The 12234-nt window shown below is 40.0% G+C and overlaps 1 protein-coding gene across 14 annotated transcripts in view; it reads left to right on the forward strand.

Annotated features, from left to right (window-relative positions):
• LOC125450934 (semaphorin-6A-like) overlaps positions 1-12234 on the forward strand; it is a 102128-nt gene that overhangs the window by 55546 nt on the left and 34348 nt on the right. For all 14 annotated transcript variants that reach the window (XM_048527393.2, XM_048527391.2, XM_048527387.2 and 11 more), the window contains exons 7-10: positions 1958-2051; positions 4207-4326; positions 6361-6449; positions 8366-8583. In XM_048527393.2, coding sequence (XP_048383350.1) covers positions 1958-2051; positions 4207-4326; positions 6361-6449; positions 8366-8583 — 521 coding nt within the window. The remainder of the gene's footprint in view (positions 1-1957; positions 2052-4206; positions 4327-6360; positions 6450-8365; positions 8584-12234) is intronic.

Consider the following 12234-nt stretch of genomic DNA (forward strand, 5'->3'; position numbering starts at 1 on the left):
AGACTGAATGGCCTTGTTTTAGTAGTACCGTGTATTTGAAGGAGGAATGGTCTGTTTCTCTCTTCAGTTATTGCCTGACATGCTGAACTTTTCCAGCATTCACGTTTGTTTCAGACTTTCTGCATTGGTATTTTACTTTCATTTGTTTGAAAGGTAAATGTTTATTGGCAAAGGGACAAAACATGCCTCCTGTCCTTTGAACATTACCATGTGATCATTTAAGACCACCCAAGAGGGCAGGTGCAGTTTTTGTTCAGCTTTTGTTAAAGATAGTAACTCTGACTCTCGAGCCGACTTGGTACTGAACGGGAACATCAGCCTTTGTTCTGTACCTGATTCTCTGAAGTGGAGTTTGAACTCTCACCTTTCTAATACCGAGTCAAGAGACCTACCACTGAGCCAAGGCTACTGCAGACAAAAGTTTCTTTTTGTTACCTGCTGCTGCAGCAGTGGTTTTGTTTTTAATTTTATTTTCTCTTTCTCTTCTTTAGAAGACATGGCTTCTTATGGGGACAATGCTCCATGACTTTGCCTACTGTCGAGTACCACACTCCAATTGACTATTCTTTGAACCTGCTCAGTGGTTGCCAGCAGGTTATTTTTATCTGACAAAACCTGACAGACCAAGCCTCATGATGTATTTAGAAATATGCCCTGTCCGTCAGGGGAAACACTGGATATATTAAGAAGTAAAATGCATGGCCCATTTCTTTCCCTTTGCCTGTAAAAATAGACATCATTTCTCGGAGTTGTGCATCAATTGAGGGCATCTAATGTACAAGAGCTCAGGGAGCAAATGTGTAGGCTATTACAATGCGAGCTGTATATTAAATCTTAACCTTTGGGAATGTTATCAGTACCATTCATTTTAACAAGGCAAATTTCAAAAGCTACAAGGAAGATTGGTAGTTAGAATGTTGCAGCTACTGGAGGAACAACAGTGGAAATAGAAATATTATGAGATGTTTGCCACATTTCCTGATAACATTGTTTCCTACTATCGTCCAACCATTAATGTAACAAGGACAAATTTGCAAACTATTTTAGAGACATTAACACAATATATTAGCACAAGTTTATTAACTAAGTAATTTTATGTCAAATGTTATGCTGTGTGTAGTTTTTAAAATTCCTTTTAAAAAGAAAAGCAGCCTATAAACTTATTCTCAAGTCTCATATTTGTTTGCAATTGGATTATACTTGAAGGTGCTTCTCTTTTGAACTTATTTTGGGAATGGCAATTCCTTACTCACTATTTTAGCTCAACATTTTACCGCTTAGATACATATCTAGTCATTTACACGCTCATGTTACAACACCGTAATTTCATGTTTTCTTTCATCGCTGGTGTCTTTCCTTTTAACGTAGTCTGTTTAATTTAATCCCTTTCTTCATATGTGTAAAGACACCTTTTAAAGATTCGTACAATTCCTTTTGGGGAAACAACGGTCATAGAGAACGGATGTTGATGCATTCTTACAGTATTCCTTGTTATCTTTAAAGAATGAAAATCATGGGGCATGTACTCCCTCTCGTCACAACTCAGTTCCTGCTAGGTGTACTGGATTGTAGAACCATCCCTTTACATTTTGTTTTGAAGTGAACACCTTGGTAAGGAGGAATAGTATCAGAGATAATGGGAACTGCAGATGCTGGAGAATTCCAAGATAATAAAATATGAGGCTGGATGAACACAGCAGGCCAAGCAGCATCTCAGGAGCACAAAAGCTGACGTTTCGGGCCTAGACCCTTCATGATAATGAAGGGTCTAGGCCCGAAACATCAGCTTTTGTGCTCCTGAGATGCTGCTTGGCCTGCTGTGTTCATCCAGCCTCACATTTTATTACCTTGGTAAGGTGGCCTTGGTAAGGACAATACAATAATAACTCTGTTCTTAGACAAAATGATTGACTACTTGTCCAAAGTTGTGAACATGAATCCTTCCCATGTGTTTCAGCTGGATACCCTCGATATCTTTGGAGATGACAACATCAGTGGAATGGCAAGGTGTCCTTATGATCCAAAGCATGCAAACGTTGCACTTTTTGCTGGTAAGCATTTGTCTGGAATTTGTGATGCATTCAGTGGGCAAAGTGTAATTTAATTAAATATACAGTCAGAAATGATCGATTATTCCTATTGCCTTACCTTCCACTGCCCCATTGGCACAAAAAAGCAGTGTTTTCTGAATGTGAAGCAGTGTGTTGTCCTAATAACATTTTGTCACCACTACTGCGGCTCTTAACTTGGAAGATTGACAATGAGGAAGTCCAAATTTTGGTCACTGTGTTTAGGACAGGTTATCTGTCAGCAATATCTAAAATTCAAAATGCATCTTTAAATCTGTCAGTGCTGATAATCCACTTAATATCCATAACTACTTTATTCTCTTGTTCATTTCATCATAAAATTCCATTTTTCTGACTGTCCACTCGTGTTCGCTTCTCTTTGCTTTACTATAAACAGCCAAGCTTAAAATTTCATGCTTTCTGTTCACCAAAATTCCTTCCCCAAATCGCATCAACTCTCCACCTGTTTATTCTTTAAAATCTTTTCAAATCCTATTTCTTCAGCCAAGTATTTGGTCATCCCTCCTAATGAGACTTTTTGTGGCTTGGTGCCCATTTTCCACATGCCCATCTGTGAAATGCCTTTTAGAAATAATTTATATTCACAAAGTGCTTTTAAAGCAAGTTGCTTATCTCCATGATTAAAGGGACAAATCTTGCAGACAAATCCCTGTTTTTTTGTTTAAACCCAATTTAGCTTATTTAACATTGTTTTGCTTGTGACCTGTCAAAGTCATTATGGAATCCATGACTTTAAAACCACAGGGAGAGACTTATATTACAAATACAGTGAAGTTAAATATAATGCTAGACTGGTTACATTCATATAATAGCAAAGCTAGATGATGTAGATTTAGATTCAGACAAGCTTTTTGACCAAAAGGCTTTAGGCATTGAAACCCAGAAATTAGAAATCCTAGTGAATATCTACATCTATTGTGTGGGGATCAGGCATGAGCTAGACATGTTTCTCATTTGTGTAGGCCCATTATGAGGTATCCTCTGTCGGTAGAAAGGGTCAGTCACTTTGGTTAATAAGCTCACTGTGAAATGGGGAAGAGTCAGACGCTTCATTTTTTGGTTTGCTAATAGTCTTTAGTGTAGGTAAATATTACATGGTCAGCCAGCCAGATAGGTCCATGAAGAGTTTGCTGCAGTGTCAGAAAACTGCTTCTTTTAATTCAAAGCTGGTCAAAATCAGAAGACTAACCTTAAAAAGGATACTTCAGTGTGTTTGCTAACAGTCAATATGTATGGTTCTCCGTCTTGGAAAGGGTTCTTTAAGTTGTTGGTTGGATCAATCTGAAATATGATTAGATCTGCTACACAAAATATCCAGTTTGGAGCAGAAGGGGATGCAGTTGTCATGTCCCTTGATTATGTAAGTGCCTCCCCAAATTTAAGAAGTATAGGAGCTGTAGGTGAGAAAGCCACCTTGCTATATGCATTTATATATGGGGTAATATCTGTACATTCAGTCAACGAAAGCCACCAGTTTAACTGGGACAAGGTAACCATAGTAGCCCAAGACAAACATAGACATGCACAGAAATTCCTAGAGGCACGGTTCTCAACCCATACTTCATTCAACAAACATATAGAATTGGACCCCATATACAAACCCATACGGATCAAAACCAGAAATGACAGTACTCACCATAACGAAATGGACAGTGTAAATTCCAAGTGGGGTAGAATATCATCACTTCATCAGAGGTTCCACTGATGACGGCACCTAGCATGGTGACAAAACGTCTGAAAGAGAACAAGCCAGCTCAGTGAGCAAGTCAACAACCTCACCCACAACCCCAGCTACAGAATTTAGCCAAAACTTTTGTTGTTCAGTGTTTTGAGATTAATTAGTTCATCATCACAATAAATATGTAATTATTGGGTAGTAGTGTGACTACCGATAAAATGAATAACTCAGCGTTTATCTTAACGTGTTGACCAAAGTACACTATTGTTGGAAAATATGCTTAAGATGTCCCCAAAACTGCTTTGATTCAGTGTCATAACTGGTGTCCTTTCTGGTTTTATCTTGGTTCAATTTGAATGAATTCTAAAGTTCTTGCAGTATATTTCATCAAAATTAAACTTGTTGTTGCTGCATATCTTTTCGTTGTACTCCTTCCAGAAGGCAAGCTTTATTCGGCAACTGTAACAGACTTCCTTGCAATTGATTCTGTTATTTATCGGAGCCTTGGAGACAGTCCAACACTACGGACAGTAAAACACGACTCCAAATGGTTGAAAGGTGAGCAAACAGAGATGATGTTTGACGATATTTTCAAGATTCCAAAACGTCATTATTCCTAACTTCTTAAGATCTCACCATTTCTATTTTCCTTAAACAAGACAGTTCTAGTTTTTTTTTTTATGTGGTTTGGTTTGAGTGAACTCCCAAGTGGTGTCTCTGAAAGGCATACCGCAGGACGTGACAAGGAATATGGAAATATTCCACAGGCTCACTATGAATCATTTCAAATGCTGTCCTTAATCGTGGATTTTTGAAAATCAGTTCCTTCGGTGCAAAATCATTTGGAGAAGATGGATACATACAGCGCAGAAAAGGCCATTCAGCCCATCAAGTCTGCACTGAATATTGTGACGACCCTATGAACATTGCAGTGCGGTGTAAAAGTGGAATAGCCAAGTAATACCCAGTGTCAGTTGGTGTACTCACTTGCCAGAATCTATGCTGAAAATGGTAGGTTGGGGAGGGTGATGGGTGTTTGCCCTCTATTGATAGGTAGCTCCTTAACACAAGTCATATTAAGACTTGCTGACTGGAAAATTCCAGTTGGTTTCCAGGTCTTCTGTGGCAATGAGAGCCCATGCTCCAGAATCAATTGAAACCACCCCCAGCAGCTCTGGCCTCTTTTTTCAATGGCTGTTAAAAGGTACTGAAGTGCTGTGATCCTTTCTGACTGAACCCCCTATGGTACTTCTGTGACAGGGTGATAGGAGCAAAGGTTGAAGTAGAGGCCTCTGCCTGTCCTGAAATAGTCCTTTTGGTTTAATGGAGGCAGGCAGGCACTGAAGCAGGCAGGTTAATACAGTCAGCCCTTCCTATTTACTGGGAAATTGACATCTCAGTCCTCCCACAATTACCCCAACAGCTTCCATCAATAACACCCACAGCCCCTTCCCATTACTCATCATCTTCTCATACACCCATGTCTGTTCACCCAGTATCCATCGTAGACAGAATTCATGGGCTTTATGACAATATTAGGAAGTCATTGAGACGTTCATGTAATTGTCACTATAGCTGATTGCCATTCAAGCTCATTTGGGGGATTTAGAACTTCAATCCTGGAAGGAACTTTTTCTAGCCATCAAAATTAACAAAGAAGCATTCAAAACCAATTTAAGAGGTAATTCTCTTTGAAATTCATAAAGCTATCCATCTAATAGAGTTCATAGTTCCCAAGATAGTTGAATCAGCCTGGGCTGAGTTGAATCCATTAGTGGAGTTTGGAACTCAGCCAAACATTTATAAAAAAATTCCATTGAACAGTTATCAAAAGGGTCTTTTGGAGCTGGAAATGTTAATACTTTTGATATTGTGAAACTCATGGCCATTTAGGCCGCTGCTTTAAAGGTTTACAGTAAAATCACCATAAGGGGCCATAGGGCTGCTCTCTCATTGGAGAGGTACACTTGGTGGTGATTTTAAACTGAAGGTCGCTATGACTCAGGTGAGGTTGAGAAGGCAGGACCTCGATGGTGACCTCAGCCAGTGTGGGAGCTGAACTAGCACTTTGCCATCACTGCATCAAGTTCACAGGTTTCCTGGATAGCTGATCCATGAATCAATGAAAGGATCAGAGCATTTGAAATTAAAATCTGAATCTCAACGCGGTTCAAAATTGCCCTTTATCCACTGAATAAGGTAATTTAATGAACCTGAAGGCTTTGCCGCTTTCAGAATGCTGGTCAGCTTAATAATTACTTCCCTTTCTTAAACAAAGTCCTCTCATCAAGGACATACTTAAAGCTTTGCAATATGACACGTGAGGTTAGCACGTCTTTTTAAACTTAGTTGCCAAAAGAATTCTGATTCCAGAACAGGCTACTCCCATGGTTTGTGACCCCTCTGAGCTGGCCTGAACCAGCTTCAGAAGCTAATCTGAATCCCTCGAAATTGCAGTAAGTCTGAAATTACCACCCGCGCCAAGAAACCATTGGCTTCAGGAATTCTGCATGTGGGTTTGTGACCTACAGTCTTACCCAGTCCTTTATTTACGGACTATTATTTAACATATGCTGCTTTGTTCTGTTTTAGAGCCTTACTTTGTCCAGGCTGTGGATTACGCTGATTATATCTACTTCTTCTTTCGGGAAATAGCTGTCGAATACAACACGATGGGAAAGGTAGAGATCATGCTTTTCTTGAAAAACATGAGGTTATGACAAATAACAGTCGTAATCGTGTGCATTGTAAGGATCTCTTGGGACACCATGATTGCTTTTTGTTCGTGGGGCTTTTCAACAGTGGAGAAATATTTTCATGAACCACCAGTTTACCTGGTGTACATATCAAAGATCCATCCTTAAATGGAAGATTGCTATATGTGTAATGAGCTGGCTGTCTACACCTCTTTTCTGTCTCACTTTCTCCTGAAGATGCTGACTGTTGTTAGGATTTAGTTCCATGTGCTATGTGGCCGTCATGTGCACAAATTTCCGGGGAGGAAGATCTCATTTATTCCAAGAAACCTAATAAAATTGCATTATCATGGAAAAGTGTTGGAATAGAATATGCTGACAACTGTGCAAAGTTTCTGAATAAACAGGAAGGACATTGGTGGGCAGAGGACAAAGTACAAGAAGGAACTGAAGTGATGTGTGTTCATTAAGAAATGATGATAACAGCAAAATTCAGGCAAAGAGGATTGCAGAGCCTGTGAATGTGATATTGTCTTCTTGTTGCCTACTTGTCACAGTCAGTCCTACATAGTTGGCCAGGATTAAGTTAGTCAGGACATGTACTGAAAGCTAAGCAATACATTCCAACATTTTAAAGCTGGGCATGTACTATTTATGAAGTTCCAAAGGGATTTAAAACATCGTACTAAAAAGTCAGCCAGAAGGAATTTCAACATCTTGTTGAGCCTCCATAATAAAAAGGTTTCTATCTATATTGAAACTGTCCTTTATTTTGTCAGCTTCCTTAAAAACCAGTGAATTTAGTTAACTTGAGGACTTGAATGTAAATATGAACCTCAAAGGAACAGATTTGAAATGTGATTAATCGGTGAACGACAAGATGATGTACAACCCCTGAGCTCGTTAACTTAAGAGCCGACATTGCAAAACACGAGTACATCATTTTCTTTTGCCCTAAGGAGTGGTAGTAATTAAGAACTTCCTATTTATTCAAATCCCCCATGTTAAGATAATACCAAGCGAACACCAGTTTAGTCTGATGTTAGATCTAAATCAGGTTATCTTGTTGTATGTTAATTTTTTGCAATGGAAATATCTTTAAGCTCATATGCAAAATTAGAAATATGTTTGGAGAAGGCAATTAATATGGTATGGGTATTGCATTTTTTAAAGAGAATTGCTCCCTTATATTGATTCTGCAGTGTGTTTCAAACAACTGAAGAGCACTGCCTCATTCTATTTTCATCTTCTTCGTTTCTTGAAAGCCCTGACTCCAAGACAAGGTTCAGTTACAGTCCTTCACCTAATTAACAAAACACTGGAAATTGGAACCAACATCCTGAGCAGGAGCAGTGCCCCAGCTATTACCCTGATGGAACATTGTTGACACCAGGACATAGTATCTAGGACAGCCCATTCATCAGTCAGTACTAACAAAGGGAGTCTTAATTTCTAATTGCATTTTACTTCCTTTCTTAGTTTAAAACTGTCCTTTTTAATTACTTATTTTATATGCATAACGTATGTAGTTTATCACCTTCCTAACTGCAAAAGTGACAACTAGTCTTCAAGTTTAGAATTAGAGTGGGTGAGGAAAGCCTACATACTTGTCTGTGAACTTTGATTTTTCCTCAGAGATTTTTATTTCGCTTTCACTTAGCAGTTTCTGTAGTTAAAATTGTTAATTCAATTTGCCTCAAAAGTCAAATTCATAAAAACATCCTTTGGTTGAACATATTTCTGAATTCATGCTGTTCTACAGGAGACTTGGATTTTGTTTATGCAGCATATTCAGGGCACAGACTTCAGCTTTAACTGTGGGAACTGTGTATTGAAGTTCTGAAGTGACTTCTTAAGAGCTAAGGGGACTTTCAAAGCTCTCGCCTTTATTTTGTTTCCAGGTGATTTTCCCAAGAGTTGCCCGGGTCTGTAAAAATGATATGGGAGGCTCTCAGAGAGTACTGGAGAAGCAGTGGACATCATTTGTGAAAGCTCGTCTCAACTGTTCTGTACCTGGAGACTCCCACTTTTACTTCAACATTTTGCAGTCAGTGACAAATGTTGTCCGTATTAGTGGCCGCGATGTTGTTCTAGCAACATTTTCTACTCCTTATAACAGGTAACAGGGTTCTCAAAGTCTTTGAGATGCTAGACTAAAACTATTGGAATTAATATCTTGAAATGACATTGCTTGTTTGAGTTACCAGCACTGAAATCTACTATTTGAGTGTATGTAGGTCAAATGTAATTTTGCGGGGATCCATTATAAAAATTACTCAGTATACCCAGTGATTTGTGTAATATATTTCCTTTTAGGGTACATTATTATTTTTGAAAAATTAATTGTATGCATTTTAGTTTTGATTCTGCAGAATGACTGATATGAATGCATGTCATTTGGTTTCATATTTTGTTTTATAATATTCCTGTGAAGTGCCTTGTGACATTTTATTACACCAAAGGTGGTATACAAATTTAAGTAGTAATTGTTCTTGGTCAAGAGTGCTTTATCTGTGAAGATTTTTCTTGGGTTGCATCAATTGCTACAATGAACAAAGGCAATGCATCTCTTTCCAAGCGTGACTAGAATCTAAAATGTTTAGATAACTTATTGCTGCTTTGTCCTATTCATTTTTAGGACTAACAGCAGTTCATAGTTTCATTCAGAGCAGAAAAGGCCCTTTGACCCATCGAGTCTGCACTTCCATAACTACCATTAAAGTCGTGCGAATCTCAATTTCCTGCATTGTCCCATATCCATGAATATTATGATATATGAAGTGTTCATTCAAATTTTTTTTTAAATGTTGTAAGGTGCCCGGCCTCTTCAACCTTCTCAGGCAGTGCATTCCAGATTCCCATCACCCGCTGACTGAAAAAGATTTTTCCCCAAATCCCCTCAGAATCTCCTGTCCCTTACTTAAAACTTTCCCCTCTCATGATTGACCCCTCGACTAAGGGAACAGCTGCTCTCTATTCACCTTTCCCATATCCATCGTAGTCTTAAACACCTCAATCATGTCCCTTCTCAGCCTTCTCTGCTGTACAGAAAACAAACCGAGCCTGTCTAGTTTCTCCTTATAGCTCAATTTCCCGAGCCCAGGCAACGTCCTGATGAACCTCTTCTCTAGCCCCTCTAGATCTATCACGTTCTCCCTGTAGTGAGGTGACCAGAGCTGCACATAGTAATCCAGCTGTGGCCCAACCAATGCTGTCTACAACTCCCAACATTACGTACTTGCCCTTATACTCTATACCACAACTGATGAAAGAAAGTGTCCATGTGCCTTCTTCACTGTCCTATTCACGTGCTCTGCTGACTTCAAGGATCTGTGAATAATTACCTCGAGATCCCTCTGTTCCACGAAGATATCCATGCATTAAATACTCCCTCATCTTGTTTCTTCTTCTAAAATGCATCACCTCGCACTTATCAGGATTAAATACTATCTGCCATCTGACCAAGATCTGTATCTTACTGTAACTTACAACAATCTTCACCATTAACCAATCATGATGTCATCTACAAATTTGTTTAACATTCCCTCAACATTTTCATCTCCATCATTCATGTATACAACAAACATTAAGGGTCCCAGTACTGACCCCTGTGGTACTCTGCCAGACACTGACCTTCGGTCACTCAAACAGCCTTCCACCATGGCCCTATGTGTCCTGTTACTTAGCCAGTTTCTGATCTGTCTTGCCCAATTCCCCTAAATTCCAAGTGCCTTAACCTTCTTAATCAGTCTCCCATGTAGAACCTCATCAAAGGCTTTGCTGAAATCCCATATAAACAACATCAACCAAATTTTCCTTATCCACACGTTTGATCAGATTTTCAAAAATTGCTAAAAGGTTTGTTAGGTATGACCTCCCTCTGACAAAGCCACACTGACTATCCCTAATTAGGCCATATCTTTCCAAGTGGGCATTAATTCTCTCCTTCAGAGTCTTCTCCAAAAGCTTCCCTACCACTGATGTGAGACTGGCCGGTCTGTAACTTCCTGGTTCATCTCGACCGCCCTGCTTGAAAAGTGGAACTATATAATAGCCATCCTCCTGTCCTCTGGCACTTCACCTGCAGCCAGAGAGGAAATAAAAATTTTGAGCCCCTGCAATTTCATGCCTCGCCCTCCACAATAGCCTGGGATGCAATTCAACGGGGCCAAGGGATTTGTCTCTTTTAGGCCCTGGTAAATCTTTTCTGAACCCTCTCCAATTGAAAATTATCCTTCATATAGCAGACTAGCAAGAACTGCACATAGGACTCCAAAAGAGGCCTCACCAATGTTCTGTACAACCTCAACATGATGTTCTAAGACCTACACTGAATGGCCTTAGCAATGAAGGCAAGCGTGCTAAGTGCCCTTTTAATCACCCTGCCTAAATGTGATGTACATTTCAAAGAATTAACCACCCGAACCTCTAGGTCCCACATTACCCAGAACCCTACCATTAACTTTAAATGTCCTGTCCTTTTTAGCATTTTGGTAAAACAAATCTTTTGCATTATTGGTAGGCTATTGGAGAAAATACAGAGGCACGGGATTGAGGGAGATTTAGCCATTTGGATTAGAAACTGGCCTTTGGTAAGAAGGCAACCAGTGGTGGTTGATGGAAAATATTCAGCCTGGAGTCTGGTTACTCGTGGTGTGCCTCAAGGATCTGTTTTGAGACCAATGCTGTTTGTCATTTGTCTAAATGACTTGGACGCAGGCATTGTTGGATGGGTCAGTAAGTTTGCAGATGACACTAAAGTCGGCGGAGTGGTGGACAGTGTGGAAGAATGTTGCAGGTTGCAGGGAGACTTGGATAAACTGCAGAATTGGGCCGAAAGGTGGCAAATGGAGATTAATACGGATAAATGTGAGGTGATTCACTTTGGGAGGAATAATAGGAAGGCAGAACACCGAGTCAACAGAAAGATTCTTGACAGTGTAGATGAGCAGAGGGATCTTGGTGTCCATGTACATAGATTCCTGAAAACTGCCACCCAGGTTGATCGTGCTGTTCAGAATTCTGATGGTGTTTTAGGTTGCATTGGTAGAGGGATTGAGTTCCGGAAACGTGATGCCATGCTGCAACTCTACAAAACGCTAGTATGGCCTCACTTTGAATATTGCGTGGTCGCTCCATTACAGGAAAGATGTGGAATCGTTGGTACAGGTACAGAGGAGATTTACCAGGATGTTGCCTGGTCTGGAGCGAAGGTCTTATGAAGAAAGGTTGAGGGACTTGGGTCTGTTCTCATTGGAGAGAAGAAGGTTAAGAGGGGATTTAATAGAGACATGCAAGATGATCAGTGGATTAGATAAGGTGGACAGTGAGACTCTTTTTCCAAGGATGATGACTTCAGCTTGTACAAGGGGGCGCAGCTACACATTGAGGGGTGATGGATTTAAGACAGATGTCAGAGGCAGGTTCTTTACTCAGAGAGCGGTAAGGGCATGGAATGCCCTGCCTGCCAATGTAGTTAACTCAGCCACATGAGGGGCATTTAAACAGCCCTTGGATAAGCATGTGGTTGACAATGGGATAGTGTAGGGGAATGGGCTTAGATTTGTTCACAGCCATTTGGATTAGAAACTGGCTTTCGGTAAGAAGACAACCAGTGGTGGTTGATGGAAAATATTCAGCCTGGAGTCTGGTTACTCGTGGTGTGCCTCAAGGATCTGTTTTGAGACCAATGCTGTTTGTCATTTGTTCAACATGGAGGGCCGAAGGGCCTGTTCTGCTCTGTGTTGTTCTATGTTCTATGTTCTATTTA

Source organism: Stegostoma tigrinum, chromosome 3 (genome assembly GCF_030684315.1).
Source record: "Stegostoma tigrinum isolate sSteTig4 chromosome 3, sSteTig4.hap1, whole genome shotgun sequence".
NCBI classification, from domain to species: Eukaryota; Metazoa; Chordata; class Chondrichthyes; order Orectolobiformes; family Stegostomatidae; genus Stegostoma; species Stegostoma tigrinum.